This window comes from Streptopelia decaocto (genome assembly GCF_964273445.1).
Source record: "Streptopelia decaocto genome assembly, chromosome: 5".
Classification (NCBI taxonomy): domain Eukaryota; kingdom Metazoa; phylum Chordata; class Aves; order Columbiformes; family Columbidae; genus Streptopelia; species Streptopelia decaocto.
This window is the reverse complement of record NC_138659.1, coordinates 12470149-12494894: the sequence shown is the minus strand read 5'-3', so window position 1 is coordinate 12494894 and position 24746 is coordinate 12470149. Positions and strand designations below refer to the sequence as shown.

The following is a 24746-nucleotide window of genomic DNA, read 5'->3' as shown; positions in this document are numbered from 1 at the left end:
TGGACTTTTTATTATGAAAATACAAATGCCAGCTGCTGCATGGCTTGAAGAACTTAAGCTTCGTCCAAATTATTTCAAGAAGGGGAAATGGAAACCATTTGCTCTTTCTTAGGCATACATCTATGGAAGAATGTTCACCCTGTTGATTCTCAAACATTGTGAATCTGTTTGGGGAGGACATTATTTCCCAATTTTCTCACTTTCCATGTGCATCAAAACCCAGAGTCTGCAACATGTGAATTAAACCTCTGAAGTGGAAGGAGAAAATAGGAAATCTGATGATGCCATACATGGTACCAAAAAAGCCCAGCATGACCACCAGCATTCTTTATTCCAGTTAAAAGTTCCCACAGCAGAAAAAGTTGATAACCTAGTACCCCCCAGGTTATATTCATCAGTGTGGCGATACACAGCTCCCTCATTTGCTCTGTTTATGTGTTGAAAGTTTGCTGGAATGCCTACAAACGGTACTTTGGTAGTAAGATGATAAGAAAGTCTTGGTGTAATCTGAGAAGAGCCAGCATGGAAATACCCTGTCCTGTCAAATATCTGTGGGTGTCCGAAATACTAGGCCAGAAGTACTGTCTCTAGGGAGAGTTTTGGTTTTTAGTCAGTTTAAACCTTTTAGTGTTATCAGACATGTAGGACAGTTTGGTAAATTGTGGACTAATGACAGAAGAAAGTTTGTGGTGTGCTGGTTGTTTGTTTGGTTGTTATTGTTGGTTTTTGTGCTGTTGTTGTTGTTGGTTTTTTGTGCTGTTGTTGTTTTTTTTTGTTGTTGTTGTTGTTTTTTGTGCTGTTGTTGTTGTTTTTTAACTTTGTCCTTCTTGATGTTTAGAACTTCCTGTGTGTTCACAAACCGTCTCCATGCCTTTAGTATCCTCAGACTAATTGGTTTCTTCAGATGACACAGCAGCTGGATTTTAAGTTTGATGTATCTAGTGTAGCTAGATTCTTCCTTCAGAAATCACAGTGGAGTAAAAAATACTGTAAGTTTGCTGCATCAAAAATATTTTGAGATGAACCTTTACCAGCCCAGGCCTCTTCTGCCCCAAACGTTCCTTCCCACCTGTAGAGACACGTGTTGCGCCCACAGCTATAAGACGGGAGTGAGACGGGACGCTTGTGTTCTTGGCATGCTTCCGTCACTAGTTCGGAGCAGATGCCAACTGGGAATTTTGACCTTATGCTGTGTTCTCAGTCAGGTCAGTGGTGTGGAATTGGTCTAAAAATCAGGTTATATTAGGATTTGCTTTCTGTTGCACTTCATTTTGTTATTGAAATCATAAAAGGAAGGCTTGCCCCATGGAGGTGTTGAAAACTCAAAGCAGTATTAATTTGTAGTTTTAAGAGAAAACAAAACAAAACCAAATGTCTTTGCAATGTTTTTGACGTAGCTTCGTCCACTTGGAGCCATAAATGCCTTTTTAAATTCAGTGCAGCTATTCTTGCTCTTTAATGGGTTTAGCCAGCCAAAATCTTACACAGATATACAGACACATGTGCACACATACATCTTTAGCGAAAGTGAAGTCGGCATGTTAGAGCTGATAGTGGAGAACTGAACAAGATTCTTGTATTTGTTGTGTACATTCCTAAGAGAAATCATGATTGCTTGAAACTGTGGTGGTGAATTTTGAGAAAACAGTTTTTGTTGTTTTGTTTTCCTACTTAACTTCATGACAAGAATCAGCTGTAATGTAAGTTTATGGCTTGAGCAGACTATTGTTTGTGCAGAAACCTCCCTGCTGGTATATTTACTAAACATGTGTGATGCACAAATGCCAGTAAACTGCATCTTGGAGCATATTCCCTTGTTGCTCACAAAAGCTGTCTTGAAAGTTTGGCTTGTTTAAATATAGGGAGAATGTGCATCAACTTTAACAGGAACAGCCTGGAATTTTTTACTCCTTCTCGAAACTATTTTGACGTGAAAACTGGGCCTTATTGAAATCAATAGGAAACCTCAAGCATCCTTTAATGGGTCTGGAATTTTACTGATGAAGAGCAAGGTCTAAATACAAAATAAACGTTGTTCCATACTTTCTTTTTTGCTGTTCCAGCATTGCAAACACACAGACTTATTTGTGAGGGAATTTTGTTGTTTCCTTCTGTTGGAGCACTTTCCACCTTCTAGAGAACAACACTTGCAGATTTAGCCCTTCCATTAACATGGACTAGTGGGAAGTGGACTCATGCAATGGTGTAGGACTGTGCTGCTGGCCTCTTTTCCCAGCAAAATCCTGGCCGTGTATACCTTGAATCTATATACCTCTGTTGGTCCTGGAAGCAAAAACATGAATCATGCTTCAGAGAGAAGACAAGTAGCCTGCCAGGGAAGTGGATGAGGTGTCTTCTCCAGCCTGCGCTGCAAGAATTATTGTGTTCAACCAGTGCAGAATACGTAACTGGTCTTCGTAGCAAGTGCCAGGACTCAGGTTCCACTGCCCCATTCCCCATCACATGCTGGGCCTTACTTGCTAGACTCGATAGCATACCTCCTTAGGCTTGCTAGCAAGTCTGTCTATCTGTTGAAAGTGGAACAGCTTTATAAGAGGAAGAAAATACCCTCCACCCTTAAAAACTGGTAATTTGCATCTTCTGAAGCAGAGAAAGGAAATGAACCAGTGTCCCCTACATCCTGAGTGGTCTAACCACTAAAATATTGCATTGGAGCAGGATATCACTGTATATGTGAGTGTTATATTTGTATGCAAGTGGTAGAATACAGCCCTGTTCAGTATTTGGATGGTAGTGCTTAGATATTTGCCTTGATGAAAGGGTTCACAGGTGTGAAGGAAGGAGTAGTTTGTGTAAAGCTAAGCCTAAGTAAGGGGCAGAATCTAATGTTTACCCAAGCACATGTTTCCTGCTGGCTAACAGGAGGCCAGGTTTGTAGCTTCTACCCAAGGCACCTAACTCTCCTGTTCATTCTAAGTGTTTTTCTGGAGAAACAGGACACTTTCTCTCTCTGTGAAATACGGCTCTTGTTGCTGAAATTTCTTACTTTCTGCATGGCCAGACCCAGCTGGTTCTGCAAATGGGAGCGTGGGGGGGCAGTTGTGCAACCAGGAGCTGCAGCTGTGTCATCTCATCTCATAATGTGGGGACATATTTCTCCACATTCTCCTTAGAGTAAATCTCTGCTCATACATCTCCACTCACATTGGTAACTCCAGTGGAGGTGCAGGAATCATTTCAGAATTGACCTCTGATAGCTGCCAAGCATGAGTTGCAAAGTACCTACTTAGACAGGTAGTCTGATTCACTAGAGCTTTCTCTTGCATTGACAGGTCAGTGAAACACCCATTTTTGTGCCTGGTGTTTGGGGACCTTATTTCTCTGCAATGGTACCTGGATTGTGGCTGAATGAAGGAGGTCAAAGCGCTACAGGAAAATTGGTAAGAGTTTGGAGACACAATCAGATTCCAATAGAGGAGCTCTGCCAGAACTGCTGTCATTCGGGAGAGCTCCACTTTTAATTCAGCCAGAGCTCCCCCTGAAACACCTCTGTAAGGTCACAGGAGAAGCCATGTTGCTGAAAGCAGTGAACAATTAGTTGATTGTTACGTCTCTTACAAAGCATTCATTTGCATACTGATTGGGGATTATATATGGGGCAGAACACTAAGGGCATGTCTTCCTTCTATGATGATGATTATTGTTATTATTTTACAGGCAAATTGGCATCCATTCTTTAGCAAGAGGCTAAGATAGACTTTGAGATAGAGAAAATTATATATATTATGTTATATAGAACCATTGTGCTCATTGATGGGCTTAAATTAAAGATGTGTTCTGTGGACAGAATAGTAATATTACCCTGTCTAGATAGATACTACATATATTGTCACCTCAATTATTTCTGTGAGTGAAGAGACTCTGACTGTATTTGGTTATTTTATGAATAAAAATTAAAACCAGACTTGATATTCTAAAAAGGAATTTTCTTACTTGCAGAGAGGCAGTCAGAACTAAAACATTGAAGGCAAATTTAAAGAAAGCCTAGATGTATAAAAGAGTATTTAGGCAGACTTTAGCTGCTTAAGTTCAAAAGTATCAGTGAAACCTCAGTGGCTGCTTAAACTTAGATCCTTCTAAAGCGCCCTGTGTGTCTCCCTGTTCAGTCTGTGGAAACAGTGGCTGCCCTTAGAGCTGAGATACTAACCTCCTCTTGAGAAACTACAGGAGACAGGCCCATTCCTGTGGGCATCCTCTGGAAGATCAGCAAACAAACAGGTGGGTTTGGCCGTTCACAAATTGCAGGTGTAATTGCTGTCTTACTCAGACCTAGCACCACCCACCTTCTTCAAAGCCCAGTGATCAGAGCACATGTCCAGGAAGTAGTGGATTAGGGCATCACTGCATTTCTGCATTCCATATGAAAGAGTCATGGAATGAGAAACAGAAATAATCCTGCATCAAGAAGCCCAGACACACCCTGAGCTGTGAATTGGTGTTCCCTCCTGTGCCCTCTCCTCGGCCACGTGAGTCTGGCATTCCTCTCTGTGGTGTCACAGCTTCAGCGGGAGAGTCATCCCTCTTCCTCTCCTGCAGCCTCCACCTCCCACCCCATCTCCAGCCCAAAGCTCTCTGGTAGCAGGTGGGATGTGTGTGCTTTAAATTCTTCAGGTCAAGATGGGGCTAGAACCAAAGTGTCTCATTTTATAGGTAACTGCCACAACTGGAAGTAAAATTTAATTTTTGCTCGTGACAAGATCACTTTAAAAGGAAAATAGCAAACCTTGTGTATTTCTTTGTAAGAACACTTTTGAGAGGAGAAATCTCTATGCACTTAATCCAAAGCAAGTGAAGAAACTTAATTAAGCACTAGAGAGGATACAGCAGTTTAGTGTTTTCTGTTGGCTGGTTCAAGGTGGGTCCGCACTTAAAACGTACCATGAGGGTTAGGGCATGTCAGAAAAATGATTTTTAAAATCCTTTCCGTTCTAGTACCAGAGAACAAGATGTTCTTATGTCATTAAAGAAATTGCTGGAAAAAAATCATGGTCTTGTTAAGACCCATAGCAAAAGTCAGCTCTGTCAGGTATATTAGGGAAGCTGTCTTATTAAAACATTCTTAGAATATCTCATGTGGTTTTCTTGAGGTTTTATGTACAGAAAACACATAGGGAGCCATAGGAGGAGACAGTGGATGTGCATTGTGTGGAGGGTAGTTTGCATTTATTATCTTTGTAATTTTAAAGATCTAGTCTGGTTAAGGTCCTGCTTGCTCATACTTAAAGCTTTTTGAAAACAAACAAACAAAAGAATGTGTTTGGGGATTCTTTTCATTGCTTGGTCTGTGCCCAAAGGTGAATTGTTTTCACGAAATTTGAACAGTCTGTTGAATTTGTTAAAAGCTAAACTGATATACGTCCCTTAAATTTCTAATTGATTTTTTTTATTGATACAGCTGTGAAAAAGTCCATTGGATTTTGAAAACTGGTTCAGATAGAGTTCAGAGGAAGAATTAAGAACTCATCTTGTTTTGAAAAAGCCTTTTTGTCTATTAGATGGGCTTTTGCACTATTTTCAAAGTTTATAGGAAGAAAGATCTTGCAAAAAAGAGACAAAGGATGGCATGACATCATTACAAACTGTGAAATAAAGAATAGCAGAAAATGGTGTCTAGATGCAACCCTCCTGTGGCCATGTCATGAATTAAGAACATTTAAATATCTAACATCATAACTTCTGTAACATTTTTGTGTAGTGTTTTCATAGCACACAAGTAAATTTGATATTTATTTCTGAATTTATGAGCTGCTCCTGTGTTCTTTTGAGATTATGCAAGATTGCAAAATTCAGGCCAGACTTTGTTTCTAATGCTTGCACGTTTGAGTTTTGTCTTTGATGCAAATCTCAGAAAGAACAGGCATGTGTTATTTTTATTGCTGTGTTCAGATGTACATGCTTCACTATGTTTTGCTACACTGGTTAAGGACTAGACCGATGCTGTTAAAAATTAAAAGCCTAATATGAATTGCTGCCAATAGGCATTGCCAAATATACTCAGTGCTCTTGAGTAGCTCTATTTTTGCCTCCTTAGCTTTTATTGTCACCTCTGATGGGATATTATCAAGAGGCCACAAAACCTGCTGAATTATTGTCTTAAAAGCCCATGTTCTTCTACCTGATACTTTATTTTGTGAATAATGGTAGCCGCTGGGAAGTGAAAGGACCAGGTGATTTATAAATTTAGTATAGACAGAGCCTATATTGATCTTTTTTTATAGCAATAATTGCTTGTCAGGCTATACATTTAGTTTCCTGCAATGAACATATGGAGCATCTCTCAGGATGACAACACACCTTGTATTTTATTATAACAGTGTGATATAGAAAGCTGCAGGGATTTGGGCCGAGAATATGCTCCTGGTAGAATTCCACTGGGGATATGCATGCAAGAGAATGGGAGACGCTGCAGGATGTGCTGTCAGGTAGTGTTGGATAGGTACAAAGTCATCCTTCCAGCTTGCTCTTCTGTCTGAGGAGCTGCGTGCTTAGTATTTTGCCTGCTTTGGTTCAGCTTTGGTTGTTTTTTCTTACAGTTTTTAAGCTAAATCCTGAATCCAGTAATGTCAGTGGGAGTTTTGCCATTGGCTTCGCTAGGGCTAGGACGTTACACCTCATGAGTAATTTAGAAATTCTTGTCTTTTTAAAGTTATGATACTGCATTGCCGTTTTCCAGGACCAATTTTTTTTTGATGTAATCATTCCAAAAATGTTGCTTTCCTCCTTTTCAGATAGATCATGTTGTCCGAGGCCATGTCGCCTTTCCAGAATTACAGGCAAAAGCTGCAACCAGGTCAGTCGTCTTATTCCTTTATCACATATCTGCCTTACAAATTGATGATTGTGCTGCTGTGTCCTTACTCTGAAACAGAGAAATTAACTGTCTGATAGTGGGTTGGAAGTATTTACAAAGGCTTGCCAGGTGATTGCTCAAAGATGAAAGCTTTAAATTCCCCTCAGATACCTTCAATGTACCTAAGTTGTGATATTAATTTCCTGCTTTTCAACTTCCTTTGTATCCAGGACGGGGTATTTCTTGATACTGTAGTATCAGCCCTGTTCAGCAGACCTTTATTCCTTGGGCTAATGTTGTGTCTTAATTTGTAAATGGCAGTATTAAGCTCCAAGAATGAGATAGAGCTTACTTAGGAAGATATTATTCAATATTTTTGGAACAATCATCTAAAACAAGATAGAGCCATTGTATGAAAAAGCCCTGCATGGCAGCACAAATAGAACAGAGAAACCCAGGGTGAATTTGCAGACGAAACTTAAGATATAGGAGTGAATTGGAGGTAACTCCAGGATTCCTTGAGCAGGAGGCTGTGTGCAATGTGGAATTTTAGTTTGGTCTGCTTCACAAGTGGATGAAGACAGTCCAGACACTTCTGTCAGATCTGGACTTTCTCAGGCTATTTTGACTTGGATTCCTTTTAGGATGGTTCATGTCACTCCCAGAGAGATCGTAGCTCAACAGTTAGGCACATTGGATGAAAATTTGGTTATCTTTTAATTTCTTTTTCGTCCTTGTATTAAAGAAAAAAATGGCAAACTTGGCATTTTGTCTTCATTTTATCACTCTGGCCTAAAAGGCGTCGTTCAGTCCTGACAGATGTATTATGTGCATGCAGTTATGCAGTTATTTTCAGTCCTCCCTGGAGGGATAAAGCTACCTGGTTTCTCTGAATGACACTTCCACGCTTTGTAGTGCCCAGTGTCTTATTTGTTTGTTAACAGCCTGGCCAGGATTCCCAGAAATGTATTTGACTTATTCAATATGAAATAGATTCGTGCTTCCTAGAGTTCTCTTTGTTGTTATTTCAAAAAGGAAATCAGGAAATAAATGCATCTGTGTATGTTTGGGATAAGGATTGATCTGGGTTTTTTTCAAAAATTTTGGCTGCCCGGCCATTTTTCCGGTGCCCCCATATGAAGCACAAACATAAGACAAGCAGTTTAGTCTGTAATAGCAGGATAAACCTTTTGTGTGTGTGTGTTGGATAAATGAGTATACTGTGCCCTGCTTGTGTATACTGGGTCTGATAATGAACTGACTGACCACAACTAATTTTGTAGTGCAAAAAACTTGAATTGTGAACAGGACATTAAATGCAGAATATCGGGAATAGGACTACATGATACGCGAGTGTATGGTGTCATAACTTTTTATTTGAGTCTCCTGCAGTTAGTAAAGCTGTGGAGGATAACATTGATAAAAAGAGTTATTTTATAAGAAGGATGATGCTCAGTGGTATTTTTATAACACTTTCCAGATATTACTCTCCTAATGAAATGTTTGGAAAGCTATAAATTTAGTAAACAAGACTCTTATTAATTCTCCCTATCCCCTTTCTTCTTTTCCTTCTCAAATATTCGTTAAAGAATTTGAACAAACCAAACATGAGGGACTTTACAATTTGAACTGAATTTTTCTTATTAGTTCTTTATTTCTTTCTACACATAGAGCACAAGCTTCAGCCCTATCACAGAGACTCGGAGCAGCAGCTAAACAAGTGCAAGGCACAGTTTTAGTCAACAGTGTTGGCCCAGACTTTTGATTATGTGTTAACTTACATTAAGTTGTATACTTAATAAAAACATAGTGTCTTGTTTTGGGGGGACTGTTGTTGATGAATGATAGATTATGTGCCTGGAGATCTCAGCAGAATATTTCAGAGAATCTAGTTTATTATATTCAGTATATTTTCTGTATGGGTGTGTTCAGCCATTGCAAATAGTCATTGAAAGAAAATAAAACAAGAATTCCATACTTAGGTGTGCAATTGCATATTACATTTACTTCCTGTGCTAGTGCAACACTGTGAAGAGTTAGGCTGGTTTTGTAGTGACAAAACGCACTCACATATCTGGATCATTAGAAAAACAACATCTGAGGTCACAAATCTGTGCCTCTTGCCTCGGTGCCAGGCTGCCAGCGCTGCTAAGAAGCAGGTTTGGCAGTGGGAACCGAGCAGCTCGTTGCAGGAGTTTTATCCTGCAGACTTCTGGTCCTTTGCTTCTACCAGGAGCAAGAGTGTGCAAGCTGCATTTACTACTGTTTCAGTAATTTGTGGTAACTCGGAAGGGCGCGAGTGGCTTGAATGATCTTGTAAGAAAGCAGCTCCTGCTGAGCGCTGGTGCTGAAGACCAGTCTTGTGCAACCCTCCCAGTACTATTCCCATGTTCTCTTTTCCCTTCTTTTACTGGAAATGGAGAGGGTTGAATTACATGAGGGTTTTCTGGACAGCTGTAAATTTAGCATTCGATCTAACTAATTGACATGCTCTGTGAGCAACAAACCTCAAGTGTTCTCATGTAGTTCAGTGAGTTGCAGAAGCTGCTATGTATATACCGCTTTAATTCTTCAATCTATGTATTGTGTAGGTCTGACATCTGGCCATCACTCCTACATTAAATCCTGTAGAGGTAGGCTACTGTAGGGAAAAAAATGAAATAATATAATCATTTATGCTTTAAAGTTTAAATACTTCTGTTTCACAGAATCACAGTTTCTAATCTGGAGGGAAAAAGTGTCTTAACTGACAGCGAAGATTATATGTCCTTTGGTGCTTTGTGAAACACTATGTTTTGGGACAGGATTTCCTTTCCTTCACTTCTCAATGCCATTTCCTCATGCGAAGAAATGGCTCCTGAAAAAAAGCAGTGAAGTGATACACACACTATCTATCAGCAATTTTGGGATCTTCTAAGCAGAACATATTAATCATTTTTGGCAGTACCTCTAGATGTTTCAGAGCCCTTTTTTCTTTTAGTTTTAGAAATCTAAATTTTTAGATATTTTTTCCTGAAAGATACCTGCTGGCATCTTCCACGTTTCCTGAACAGGTTAAATGCCGACCTCTTGTTGCTTTTTGAAGTTATGTCCTTAATATGAACATAACCCTGGTAAAACTTGCATTGGTTTCTTATTCTCTAGTTTCAACATAGCTCCTTTTTAATAGCAATAACTTGTGCTCAACTCTGCAAGTCAGATCCAGCTGCTGCTGGTACCCTCCAATAGAATTGAATAGAAAAAGCTCCAGAGAGCTGATGGCGTAATACTCTGTATAACACAAAAAGGGTAGAAACTAGAACTGGCAAGTGCTTGAAGGAATTTGTCAGTCACTGAGTCCAAATGTAGTGCCTTGAACCCATATATATTTGTAGGGAAAAAAAAAAGTAAAAGGTGGGGGGGGGGAAAAGTGTAATTCCAAGGTTATGTGGGTCTTAAGTATATTTGGCTGACTTCAGGCTTTTTGTACAGCCCTTGTGTTCTGTCAGAGCTGCACGAATGACTAATCCTTGCGAGAGTAATCAAGCAGGAAGGAGATCAGATACCAGGTGGGATGTCTGGTAGGTCTGTGGTTGAGTGAAACTTTCCTTTCTTTTCCTTCCCAACAGTCAAGCCGTGGCTTAGACTGGAAATAAAATGACTTTGTCCTTAGCATGTACTGCTTATAGTGCAGTCTTTAAGGATGTAGAAAATAGGGCCACTTTTACAACAAGGGGGAAAAATGATTGTGACCTCAAAATTATCATAATTCAGGTCCAGGAAGACACATAAAGTACATTTTAAAGTAGGTGAATAATGATGTGAATTAGTTATTTTAATGTCTTCCAAGTGTACTTCATTTTGAATGATATCCTCTGATAGCATACACATGGTAAGGTATAATTGAAAAAACATGCAGCTGAATGGTTGATTGCAAAGTATAAATATACAGCTGCTAGCAGGTCAGAAGTCAAACTAGTAAAGCATATGCCAAATTCCCTTAGGGATCTCATTAGTGTGTGATTGAATATACATGTAGAGGCTAAATGAATATCACTGTTTGGGTCTACAGTGGATGAGACAATGACTAATCAATTGTAATTAGGGTTAGATGCTATTATTGACCCACATGTCTAGAATTAAATGCCCCGCTTGGAGGTTTCTGAGGGGTTGAAAAGTATATATATGAACCTTTATGATAGGATGAGTGTTTGAAAAAAATATTCTGAGCATAATTGCAACATTTTTTAAATGGAATGTCATTGCAAGCCGAAGCACTGAAGAGTTTACTGTTAGTCCTAAAATGACTGTTGATCCAGGAAAAAAAGTCTTTTGGATGTTGTAGATTTGGGTGTAGTATATAAACTTGCATACAAATTTAGGTCTGTGTTCGGCTCCTCCCTAAAACAGCAGCCTCTTGCTTTCTCTCCTCCACCCTTAGTGCTGCATTTTAATCATAACACATAATGAAATAATTATGGTTTAAAAAAGGAAAGCTGTAAGTTCAGTGCTATTGATAAATCAGGGAAAATTTTAAACATTTGTAGAGCAATTGAGTTTTCTTTTCTGCCTCTCAGCTTTTTCTCTAGGCTCTTCTTTCACAGTGTCAGCACCTTTCTTTTAGTGACAAGCATCATCAGCCCCCAAAATATCAAACAGCTCTGGCTCATTAGTGACCGGGATGAGGCAATGTACAAATTCAAGATCACAAACTCCCTTTATCTCCCCTCCTCCTGTGAAACTGAGGAATTTGGGAAAATTTGGGATTTGGCATCTTTGATGGGTTTTCTGCATTTGATGATAGTACAAATGTTTTATATTTGATGAATAACCTCCTCCACTCTTTTTCCAACTTGTTTTTTCCTAGTGCTCACAGTATATATACATACTTGAACAGTCACCTGGATGTGATTAAGAAATCTTTGCCTGTGGGTTTCCTCACTGTTGATCTCCATGTTTGGCCAGATTTCCATGGTAACAGATCTCCCTTAACAGATCTGACACTAAAGGGCATGGTAAGAAATAGCCTGTCTTTGCAAAAAGGTCAATATAGGGTAAAAAAAAAAACTTGGAAGGGGCTTTTTTCCAATTTTGAGCATACTCCTCCTTAGCTATTTAAACTATCCCATAGGATTTGGATTTCTTGCAGCATTTCGAAGTGTGCTAATGTTTCAGTAGAAAACCAGAGATCATTGTAGTTCAGATATCACTACAGCCACATTTATTTTCTGGAAATATGTGGAGTGTTGTGTGTCTCCCAGTATCTTTCCTAAGAATCACATTTCATGACTAGCAGTGCTTGCTGTTGTTAATCACCTGTCTACACATTTTGCCTATCTGTTGCAATGAATTTCAACACAAATTTGGGTATGCTTACCTGGGAAAGGAATGAAACATTCCAAGGAGAAATTGCATGATTTAAACAGATCAATGTTTAATAAATGTGCTCTGTTAGAGTTGCTGGGTAGTGTATTTCAACAGAAACTGAGAAATTCCTCTGTTAAAAATGGGCATAGGTGCTCTCGTGATTGGAAATATGCAACCACAGTGCTTCATACATCTGTTCAAAGGTAAACCTGATCTGATTCTGGCTTGTGGTTTTAAAAATGCTGCTTTTGGAATTCAGAAGGCCTTGAAATATTGTGTTCTGTGCAAAAAAAAATTTTCAGGGCATTGCAATGTGGAACCAGAAAGAGCAGCTTTTGGAAGCTCACCAGAGAACCTGTGCTGGCGAATGTCAGCCCATCTTTACGTTTGGTCACAGCACACTGCACTGCTACTCACTGCACAGGACCGTAACAGAAGCTGTAATCTGATGGTATTAAAATACCTGGTGAATAATGCAAAAATATACTTCAAAATGACATATTGTCCTTGAAGTGAGTATCTCAAGCTCCTCACCAGCACCAAAACCTGCTGTCTTTCAGGTTGAGGTAGGAAAAGGTAGACATAAACACTGCAACATGTTTTGAGCCACAAATGAGGAAAACAGTAGAAAAAATAGATGGCTTATATAGTTTTGAGTCCTAATACTACCTGTATGATTTTATGAAAGTATTATATGCTGCAGCAGAAGCAGAATTTCCTGGTATGATGGCTGTATATAAATGTTTGTAACAGCAACCTATTTTTTCCTGCCACTATTATGGCTGCATTCAGGTCTTGCCTGTGCTTACATTAATCCAGAGTAACTACAGTGCAGTATTGATTTATGTCAGAGAAAAGAGGTTAAGATAGAGTCTTCATTTATTAATTGTTTTTCAGTATTAGGGTGCTTAGAAAGGAGGGGGAGAAATGCTTTTAGAAAGTTATTTTTATGTAATAGCATTTTCATATTATTACATTAAATACATTCACAAGCAATATCTGAGTCATAACATAAAACTGTCAGAGTTAATCTATCTCTAATCCCATACAATATGCTGTTTGTTCTTTATTTCTTTGCAAGGGCAAGAACAATTTATGTGGTCTTCCCAGATCGGGAATAACATGTTGAACATAACATTGTGTGTACAGCTCACAAAAGCAGGGCTTAGAATTAGCACTTTGAACTTGTTACAACAAGAAACCATAGAAAATAAGAGAGTTTTACTTTGGCTGGATTTGTACAGTTTCTTTTTGATCTTTGCGCAGGTTGTTGGACTAACACTGTCTCGGGGTCTGGATGAACTTGCCCTTATCTACTTGGCCACCATTCAAGCCATTGCTGTAAGCCATTTTAAGTGCATAAAAGAATAAATGAATTGTGTCATGTTCTGTGGCAGACTGGTCATTCCCTTCTGCTAAACAGATTTCTAATAATAGATGAATTCACTTAAGGAACTTCTTAAAGGAGAAAGATATTGTTTACACTCACTGGTGACTACTCCCTACTGTAGAATAATTGACAGTGCCCCTAAAATGTTTTCTCCTTATGGCAATTCTGTAAATTGAGCTTTTGCCTCTAGTGCAGCTGTGGGGGAAAAGGCTGATGCTGTAATGGACAGAGAGAACAGCACGGGCTGTCTAGAGGGAAGCTGAGAGAAGAAAAAGCTTTGGTGATTGTATGAAGGAACTTGCACTCCCCTAAAATGCTTGAGCTTCACATTATTCCTAAATCTGTGGATTTTCCCCTGCTTGCCTGTTACATGAGTCGGAACTCTGTACCACAGCGAGTCAGGGTGGGTCTGTGATTCAGTCCATAACGCTACAGACCAAATGGACCTGAGCTCGTTCCTGCCTTGATTTCCTTGCTGCAAGGCAAGCAGTTGCCTCCTGTGTTGGGTCTCCAGCCAGTGCACATGTTCCTGCAAAAGCACACAGGGAGACTGTCTTCATGAAACGTCCGCAATGTTTGCTAACATGCAGAGATGGGTAATTTTGTTGGAATACTTTTGTTTCTGCCCTGATTTTGTCTGGAACCTGGGATTTCCACTTCATGAATAGTTCTACTTTGAAGTGAAAACCAGGTCAAAGAAGTTGTTTTGGAACCCTGGTGCAGGCTATTTTCAATGGAGCTTGCTATGCCCAGGTACTGGTGATTGAAATTGTCATTCCTTTGACATCTTGTTTGTTTGTTTGTTTGTTTAATTGTTGAGGTGTTTTTGTGAAACAGTTTGATGAATTGCAGAGTTTTCCTGACAAAACTCTGTTGAGTTGGAAAACTTCCGAACTCCTCTACTGGTTAAACAACAACTTCGCTAGGCTGGGTCAGCCATCTGGGATATAGAGGGTGGGCGGCTGCTGTAAATTTACTGTGAATTGTACATCTTATGTGTTAACCCTCCCTCTTCAGCAAATAACAAGAACTTAACCCCAGCCTGGAATTCATTGTTGTGAGTTTTAATCCTTTATAAGTTGAATGTAGCTTGGTTATACCTGATGCTTCAGTATAATCCCACCATTTAAATAAGAATATCTAGGAGAGTTTAAACAATGCCAGCGACTGATATTGCCCCTGAAAGAAACTTTCCAGTATTGAACAGGTGCTCCATTATTATATCGTGCTAATGAAGTGGAAACGTTCTCTGCTGGAAATCCTGGGAAAGTCACCTATTATCTCCTTATATGATACAACTCAAATTTTGTTGTAAAACTCAAATACTGTGGTGAATGCTGAATTCAGCCTCTGCATTTCTTTGTGATAGCTAATTGTGCTGGGCGTGAGATATAAAAAGGTCATACCATAGTTTTCTCTTCATTGTAAGTTAACGGAAATTAATTTTTCCTAAAACGCTATTGAAACAGTAACTAAAGAGTAGACAGAGTAGACTTGTTTTTGACTTGATATATTTACTAATTGCTAATGTAATACCTAAGAAATGTAATTTTCCTCCCCACTCCCAATTTTAGCTTCACTTGTATTGAAGGAAAAAGTTCTAGTTCATGACAGTCCCAATCCTGTACCATTAGCTGTCTTCAATGGGTGCAAGATAAACTTTAAACTTAAGTAAAAATCTTGTAAAAAGTGTAAGCCTACCCACAGAATGTTAATCTCTAGTTTTCTTTTCAGCAGGAGACTCTTTTTTCTTTTTATATAAAATTTGCATTTCAAGCCCCTCAATTTGCATTTTCTCCAACCCAGGATTAAATTAGATCCCCTCTACCCACAGTGAAATACGTCTGGCTTTAATTTAAATTGCTATGTGAATACAATTTTCCAGGCAGGTAAACACAAAATAATTTTCACAGCATGTTCTTTCTCAGGGTCTTTGAGTGTGTATGTTGTGAGAGAAGTTGTTAATAAATTTGAATTTCAGAAGTAGTGAAAGAGAATATCCTTTTACCTATTCATTGCAAAATGCAATGCAACAGTTAGACAGATGAGAACACGATCAGAGAGATAATTGTGGCCATCAAGCCCGTTCTGAGGAGACGGACTCTTTATAGAGCAGTTTATTTTTCCATAATTAAAATTGTGGCTGTGTGATTTGGAAATGAGCCCTCTGTGTCAATAGGGAAGCGATGGATTTAGCCAGCTGCTGTTGCGGCTGCTAAAGTTCCTCATAACCGCTTGCCTGGAAAACCAAAATACATTTGACAGCCTCTCCAGAGCGGTGCCATTCACAGGAAACATCTCCAGTCCGATGAAACTCAATTTTCAGTAGCTTTTGTTTGAAGAGGGGTTTACTGTGGGCTGCAGACCTCTTAATGAACTTGCAGCATAGCATCGAGAAAACTTAAACGATGGTTTGTGAAAATTCTGACCAGATTATGTTTTGTGGGGAATCTGCCTACAAAGAGTCAGTTCAGGCAAAATTTTGGCTCAAATTTGGCATTTTGTCAAGTCTGGGTTTGAAAATTAACTTCCAAGGTATTATAAAGAGCTGGGAGTTAGGGTTGGACAAATAGTTTGTCAAAGAAATGGAAAATGTTCTTGCAAGAGGAAAGAGGGAGAACGTTGACTTCAGTCAGTAGTTGGAGGCAAGCAAAGGAAACAATTTTTTTTTTTAATGGCAAAACATTTGTTTTCATCATTTGCGAAGTGGAACACTGAGCTGTTCTAATTTGTGTTTCTCAGAATGGAGACTATAATTGAAAAGTGTAAAGCTGTGCCTATGTTTTAGATGTTTCAATTAATCCAGGCATGAAATGGAACATTTTATTTTGCATAGGGTAAAGGCCAAGATAAATAGTTAAGCCAATAAAAAATTCTTCAGGTTTTCCTTTTTGCTGGAAAGACAGAAAATTCAGGGGTTTATTTGCTCTTTTTGTTGTTGTGTTTTTGTGGTGGTTTTTTTTGTTTGATTGGTTTGTTTTGTTTGTTCTGTTTTGCTATTTGGCTTCAGAATTGAAACCTCTATACTGAGAGTGATTTTCAGATGCTGTTGTACAAAGTAAATAAAAGTTTTTGCTGGGGATGTCTTTGCCATGTAGGTTTCAATTCTGGCTCTGGAAATATTTTCCATGCTGTGCTGCACTTGGTCACAAACATCCGCTCATCACTGCCATCAGTTTTCCTGGTGCCCATTTCTGTGTCTTCTCCTAATCCCTGTCTTGGCCCTTGTCGGTATATCCCTGTAAGTCCTGTTTCCCTGTATTCCTGTGTACCGGTACATCTTCACTTCTTCAGCCAGCCCCGGGGTGTGTATTGCGTTATACTTTGCCTGTGGATTTCCCAATTCCTTGTGCCGTCTCTTTGATTTTTCTAGTTCTTAATTACAATAGCTGTTACTGGCTGGAAGCAAAGCAGCAGCCATACCCCTGCAGGGCTGTTCCCAGCCCTCGGGTTACTGGTAGGGACAGTTACTGGTATCATTCATTTGGCAAATTGCGCTTTAAGATCTGTTCCTGTGGCAGCTCTCCTGTGCTCATCTGTTTGTTTGTTTGTTTGTTTCCCTTTTTGAAGTTAGGAACAAGACATATTTTGGAAACTATGCAGGCTGCGGGGCATCACATCAACACGCTGTTTCTGTGCGGTGGACTGAGCAAGAACCCTCTCTTTGTGCAGATGCACGCTGACATTACTGGTAAGTTGGAGGAAGTGCGGGGAAAGGAGTGTAAACTACTTTATTTTAGGTGGCTAAATATTTTGTCTTTGGAAAAATAAATACCTTCTTTATACAGAAATGTATTTTGCTCGTTAGCCCGAAAGTGTGTAATGAAACGTTACTTCCTGCAAGACTAGATTTCCTGAAATGTAAAGACATTTGAAGAACACAAAGATGTGGTACAAAGCTCCATACTTCATATTGTTAGAAAACAGACTTCTGGAGAAACCTCTAGAATGGTTTCTAATCTGCGGGTCTTAGACTTACAGGTCTTTTTTAGAAAGTGCGATAGAATAAATATAAAAATGTTGTATGGAATTTTAAAAACCAATTTGTATAAATTACATGTCAGAGATGTTTCTCACTATCAGATTTTTTTAAAATAATTCTAAACGTTCTATAGAAATTATAACATTAATTCAGCAGAAGTTAGTTAGATGAAGACAATGGCCAGTACATTTTGTGGTTTTAATAAGATTTAAAACTAAAACCGCTGTTAATTTAATCCCTTTTGAATTCTGTTGGACTTCTGACACCTTCTGCTCATGCTGGATGTTGGATCCATTATATAGAACAATAATTTTTTGAATTACTGTCACCTCTACATCATCAATATGGTTTAGGAGATAATTTCTGGATCCTTACTCCTGCATGATGTTCCATGGGTGGAAGGTTCTGGGTTTGTGGTTCGTTGCAAGAGGAGGCCTCAGGCTTGCACTGTGTTTTTGGTCTCGCTTTAGCCTGTGTGTGTTGGACATCTTAGCACACCTGTGAGTCAGTTGAATATACTTTTTAAAATGTGGTAAAAATAACAAGATTTAGTATAAAGGGTTTTAGAGAAACTTTGAATGATGTGTGTTTTGGGTATATTTCAAATTAAGACCAGTCAAGCTGTTGTGAATAAAGTGTAAGGCTCAGATTAGGGGCATTTGGTCTGGAGATCTGATTTGCCCTGACATTAAACCCCACTTCATAAACTTGATGGAGGAGGAAAGATGAAAATATGCTTTATGTATTTACCTGAGATGAAAACAGAAATGGAGAAGCAAAAAGTGTTGTGTCTATTGACCTTAAAGTTCATTGAATTTGTTGTATTCAAAGTGACACTTTCTGTTTGTGAAGAATGATGTTGTCCGTGTGTGCCTTTCCTTGTATAACTCACAGGTTTTAGGTGAATTTCAGCTATGTGTAGAGTTGGAATGCTGGTTCCTGACATGGAAAATAAAAGATCTGTGAAAAGGTATTCTGATTAAAATGTAATCAGAAGTTCTTTGACTGTAACTAATGGCCAAGTACAATTCAGTACAAAAAGGCCTTTTTGCAGCCTGGAGTTCTCCCCCATTTGCAAAATCAGTGACTGACAAGGGATGTCAGAGTTCATCTAACTGAAATGCTCTTGGTTGTGTTGAACTCATTAGAGCCTATCAGATAAAATAACTAACATTCCAGGATCAATCCCCCATTCTTTCCCGTAAAGAAAAAAATCTGAATATATTATTGTTAGCTGCAAATGCCCATGACTCAGCCATGCAGACATCCAATAGATGATTTTGCAGGTCACTTAAAAAGTATCTTAATCTTGTTGTTTTCCTGGTAAGAATTCTGTATTCATTCTGATGATGTGGGAAATCTGCAGTAAATTTTAGGGCACACTAAAAACTGCTTACTGCTTCAATGCCTGGCAAACAGCCACGTAGCTCCAAGCTTGAGTTTTATTAGTAGGTGGTCTGCATCTGTTTCAGGTTGACCCAAGGCCTGAGCTGTGTCCATCCTAACCAGAGGAATGCTCAGGTGACTGATCCTCCTCTCATGTTTTTAGGATGAATTTGTTGGGTCAGAGAAATTATGGGGATGCTGTAATTACTCTAGTTTACTGTTAATAGTAATTCCGGCAATTAAACAACAGGGTCTCACTGTATCCTCTTTCTTTCCCTGTCACTGCCTGCGCTAACTTCAGGAAGAAATGGCATAAAGACCATTGTGGCACCTTTATGTCCTTGAAAGCTGATTGTAAGCAGCTGGTGGAACAGTGCAAAGTTAGCATAGTGTGACCGAATGCCTGGGGTGCAAGGTCAATTTGCTTTGTATCAATAATTATTTCTTATATGAAAAATTTTATTTCTCATTTTGATAAGTGTGTATTTGCCTTTTTCTCTGTGGGAGTTGTTGATGGCTCACTTTAGATCTTCCTACAAATTTTGGCTCCTCCTAATCTTAGAGCTGGCTCTCAGGAGCAGCATTTTTTGGGGCATAATATCACTGAGGCTGCTCACAGAATGAATTACTCCTCCCACCACTGTGTTTGCATCATTGTTTGATGAATGAAATTAGCTCAGTAATGGAAATTTAGACACATGCCAAATAATGTAGGAATATTAAATTTTTTGGCTTAGTAAGGGTGAACATCTAAAGTGTACCTAGAAAAGTCTTTAGACTTATGCTATTTTTTAATTTTTTAAAGGAGAATTAAGAAAGCAGGCTGATTTTTATTTGGTTTACTGTTTTTTCTTGCTGATTTTACGTTAATAATACAGGTCTTAGAAAACTTCGTGTAAACTGAGCAAAAGTGTGTTTGTGATAGTACCCATGGGTGAAAAAATAAGAATTTTTAATTCTACTTCAGAATATATATTGAGTTTGTTTTTCCAGTGTTTTAATCTTATTTTCATCTATATTGCACAATTCAGAATACAAGATTTGTCTTATGATTTCATACATAGCTTGTGAAAGTTTACTACTCATATTTTCATGTCTTCCAGCAAAACCAGCCTGGCTTTGTTGTCTATATATTTAAAAACAAACCCAAACTTTTTTTGTTCATTGCAAAAGAAATAAAAAGGGTACCACCCTGTTTTCCCCTTGAGGTCAACTTTTAATAGGCACGTGGGTTTGGAAGGTGTGGGTAACAGGTTTATACCAAGCCCCTTAAGATAAATAGCCAGGGTCAAAGATCTGGGTGTTTGTTCTCTGTATGCTTTACGTTCTGCATGAATGTTTTGCTTAAATAGTTTTACTTAAATTCAGCATTTTTCTTGGAACCTGAAACCGCAGAGCAGAGAGATTTGCATTCATCTGCAGTAGACTGGAGCTCTGAATGGAGTTGTGAACATGGTTTTCAAGTCCTTTTTTTTTCTTTAATTATTTATTATTTATTGTGCCGCCAGTGCAGTACTGCTCTTGTCTTCCTAACAGAGGCATGTTTTTTTCTTGTATAGGCAAGCCTGTTGTCCTGTCCAAAGAAGTGGAGTCTGTTTTGGTGGGTGCTGCTATTCTGGGAGCTTGTGCTTCTGGGGATTTTGCATCTATACAGGTATGCAGTGCCTGATTTTATTTGTTTGTTTGTTTATTTCAATGCATTTTACACTTTGACGTTTGGCACTGTGCACAGATTTAATTCAAGTGGAAAAGTTTGTACCTTCTGCACTGCCAGACGAGGCAGCATTGCTTTCTCTCCACATTCTTTTTAACTCCTTACGTTACTTAGGTGTATTGAAGATTAATTTGACTTCTGACTGTAGGGACATGCAGGTAGAAGCTGCTGTCTGTGAAGTTAGGCCATGTCATTTCACAGACAAAAAAAGGGAATTTGGCAAAGCTCTGATCCTGCAAGAAGGTCACACTTTCATCTCAGTTATATTTGTCCTGCTCTCCTTCCTTCACATTGAGGAATGTTAAACATAAGAAACCACATAGCACTATTTACGCAGTAAAAAAATGACACACCTCTGCCTCTTGTCTTGCCCACAGTGAATGCAGAGTTAATCATGAGGATGGAACTTCATGTTTATTCATGTTATTTCAATCCATTAGCAGTTCTAGAAGTAGCAGTGAGGCTTTTTTGTTCAGTGGATCAGCCAAAGCATGACTTAGCTGCAATACATAAACAACAGCAGTTTAGAAGAAACCTGATGAAGGGTCAATATGCCCAAAATCATACCTATTTTCCTACCTGGCAATTCCACTAGTATAAGACACGTCCTCTCCTCATGCCACACAAGGACACTGAAGAGTATACTGCACCCAGTTGGACAAAATTATGGATCAGGATGGTCCCTAGATACATTTTTCTTTATAACATCAGGCACAGATACTTGTAGTTGAAATTTTGCACAAAAACATATCTGAGTAGATCTTCTGAATAAGGGAGGTCAGCTTCTCAACCTAGTTAAACTGATGCTGTTCCACTGAAATCAATTAGCAGCTCAGCATCAGCTGAGGAACTGGGCTGTGTTTGGTATTTTTCCAAATGTGAAATTTCCAATTGTCAATATTCTACAGTGCAGCGTATAGGTTAGCAGGAAAAGTAGTTTCCTCTCATGAGAATTTTTCCATTTAAATTAATCCCATTGCAAAAAAGGTATAGTAGAATATATGTCTGTATTTAATAATTCCAGTGCTTGTGAGGAAAACTTGTTTCGATGAATGTAATTTCAGTAGCAGCTTTTGATGAGGGGACGTCCTATTTTATTGCTACTCTTCTGCTAATCTGCCTTCAAATACACAGATACTGCATTGCAAGTTTAAGATGTTTTACACTATTATGCAGTAACTGAACATCTCAAAACTGATTTTATTAAGTCTGTCTTCATAACCATTAATAAAATCTAATGCTGAGAAGTTTTCTGTGATGTGTGTTTATATAATTTTCCTATATTCATTTACCCTTAGCTTTTATTCCTGCTCTCATATATCACAATATTTCAGAAGCATATCCAATAATGTCAGAACATATATGTGTATTTTATACATACACACATACATATATATCAGTCTGCATAGCAGGCTCCTTCAAAAATCTTTTTCAGTGAAACTAGATCCTTTGTACAAGCTATGTTGTAGACTTAATAATTTAAAAAGTGTTTGCTCTTTTATTGTAATATGTCAGGAGGTTCCTGCCTCTTTGTTTATGGGAATGTTTTTGGCTTACCCTCAGTACAGTGCGGGTTCTGTGGGTGTTCCTGGAGTAAACTTCTCCTAAGTGCTTACCTGAGACTGCCGGGAGCCAGACTTAGGAATCCATACGTCCCATCTCTGCTTGGATCAAAAAAGTTAATACCACTACATAAAGACAAAAGAATAAATACAAATTGCAATCAGTGCCTTAGCACTGCATAAGGAGTCTGATTTCCCAAACACAGCCTCTGCCTTTTTCAGTGCTTCAGCAGCTGTTTGTGTCACATCTGGTTCCAGGGGTTTTACCAGACACCAGAAGAGTTCCTTTTGTTTCACAGAGTTCCAGGTCAAGTTCCCTGCGATAACTCTGAAACAGAAAAAGGGAAAGTGGTTTAGAAACTACTGCTGTTACGCATCCCTCTGGGCATTTGTAGCATATTTCTTTCCATCATAGTGCCTGTGGCGATCACTGTGAGCCAGGCGAAGCCCTGAATCCTGTCCAGGGTGCCACTACTTCCCTGCAGTGTGAAGAAACCACCTGTGTGGGTTTGAGGTGGTTTGGGGAGTGGGGCAGCCAGGTCACAGCCAGGTCACTGCTCTCTCAGTCCATGTTCTATTCACTCAGAAAATATGAACCCACAGAACATCCTCAGAATCTACCAAGGCATCACTTTCTTAGAGAGGAAAGAAATTGTAACCATGCAGGTTAATTTGCCAGATTCTGCTGTGGTTTTTAAAAGCTCAAGCCCATTGAAGCTGCAATTTCATCTTTAGGTAATTCCATGAAGAAAAGATTTATAACCACCATCTCTCATGCCTGGTCACCATATGTTGTTGCTTCAAAGAATGTTGTCTTCCTTGTTGTCCTCTTCATCTACTCTCCCTGAATTTTTCTGCTCTGCGGTAAAACTGAATTAAAACTATTGATCTATCCAAAAAGAAATTAAAACATGCAGTGTGGTAAGTTCTTCCCCATTTCATCTTTTGGTTATTTAGGCTCTAGAATCTCTGGAAAAGGGAGAAAATCTTCACAATTTCTTCTTGCAATTTCTATTATCTTCTCATTTGCCCCTACAAATGCTACACCCTTTTTCTTCTGGTGGTTTTGTTGTATCTTGATTCTTGTGCCTGGCTGGGTCACAGAAGATAGTCCTGTGTAAAATAGCGTGACATAAGGATTTTTGAAATATACACTGGATTTATTTATTTTTGTAATATATGCTGCATTGAATGAAATAACCTTAACATTGCCGTCGTATATGGGTGAATTTTTTGGTTCTAACCATTCCTTTAATGCTGAGCAGCAGGGTCCTGGTTTTCAGTGTGATTGTTTCTGTAGTAAAAATATAGTTTCCGGTTTTGCAAGCCAGCAATTCCTTCTCAGTGAAAATGTTCAATAAATAAATGTCAAAGTTTCCAGTAGATGCTCGTTATTCTGCCTCACTTGTATGTAATTGAAAATGGGAAGAAGGTGCTGTTTGATTTGGCAGTCATCCAGCTCTTTTTTTTTTTTTTTTTTGATAACCTACTCTTTGGGACAAAGCTGGACTCCAGGGAACAGAATTATTGTCTTATAAAATCCTGCAGCCCACTGACTATTCCTTAATTGCATATTAAAGCAATTAATAAAATTACCTGAATGAAACCAGATTACCAGATTTATTTTGGATTTGCTGTTTTAACATGGGTCATTGTTACAGGAAGGGAAGAAACTTTGTATGATTTTCTATGATACATTTTACTGGTAACTTTCTGTAATCAGTTCTCTGTAGTCATTTTGCTGTAAAACATTGAGCTAGAAAACAGAGTCTACACGACTGCAAGATTTTTCTGGTATAAAATTGAGTTCTAAGGGAGGCATAGTCTTTTCTTTGTTAGTTTTGGTTGTTCTGCAAGTTGGTGATATATCCTGCAAAAAGACAGGTGAAAGCTTTTTCATGGTTTTTATGAAGCGGATTAGAGACATATGAAAAATACCCAGATTCTGTAGAAAGAGGTGCTAGGGAATTCCCCAGTGTGAAATAGCTGAATTGTTTAGCAGTAGTTGCAGTTAAGTCAGTGAAGTCCCCTGAGGATAACAGAGGGCATATCTATTAGTGAGATATATCACAGCCAGGAATTTGAAGTCACGATGCTGCAGGTAAAATGATTCACTTACAGCTCTGTGCGAAAGGAATTCAAAAGAGTTTTGTTTGTGCACCGCTTGCTAATGTTTAATTTAATGGTCATCACCACTCAGTTGTGTAAGGAAGTTGTTGGGTGGTATAGCATAGGGGATGAAAGCAAATAATAAAACCTGCAGATAACTCAAGGTTTATAAAGATCCGCCAGGAAGCGCGTGTGATATGCAGTATGTTGACCTCTTAACAACGAAAATGTTACTGCCATGAATGTGAAGAAGTTCTTTAGTACAACGGTTAGTCCACAAACTCAGTAACGGACCAACTGGCAATTGTGAATTGACAACAGTTCATTTAAAAAGCCCATAAATGTTCTGGGACATACTCAAAGTTTCTGCTGACAGAACTGGAGGGGATGAGGCCACTTCCATTTCTGGATTCGGCAGTCTCTGGTGTAATTTTGTTCCACTTGGT

At 38.8% G+C, this 24746-nt stretch overlaps 1 protein-coding gene across 4 annotated transcripts in view; it reads left to right on the top strand.

Moving 5' to 3' along the window:
- FGGY (FGGY carbohydrate kinase domain containing) overlaps positions 1 to 24746 on the top strand; it is a 281837-nt gene that overhangs the window by 234839 nt on the left and 22252 nt on the right. For 3 of the 4 annotated variants that reach the window (XM_082052357.1, XM_082052355.1, XM_082052356.1), the window contains 6 exons: positions 3294 to 3401; positions 6750 to 6811; positions 11658 to 11805; positions 13424 to 13498; positions 17118 to 17238; positions 20475 to 20569. In XM_082052357.1, the coding sequence (XP_081908483.1) occupies positions 3294 to 3401; positions 6750 to 6811; positions 11658 to 11805; positions 13424 to 13498; positions 17118 to 17238; positions 20475 to 20569 (609 nt within the window). The remainder of the gene's footprint in view (positions 1 to 3293; positions 3402 to 6749; positions 6812 to 11657; positions 11806 to 13423; positions 13499 to 17117; positions 17239 to 20474; positions 20570 to 24746) is intronic. The other variant, XM_082052354.1, reaches the window with a different exon arrangement.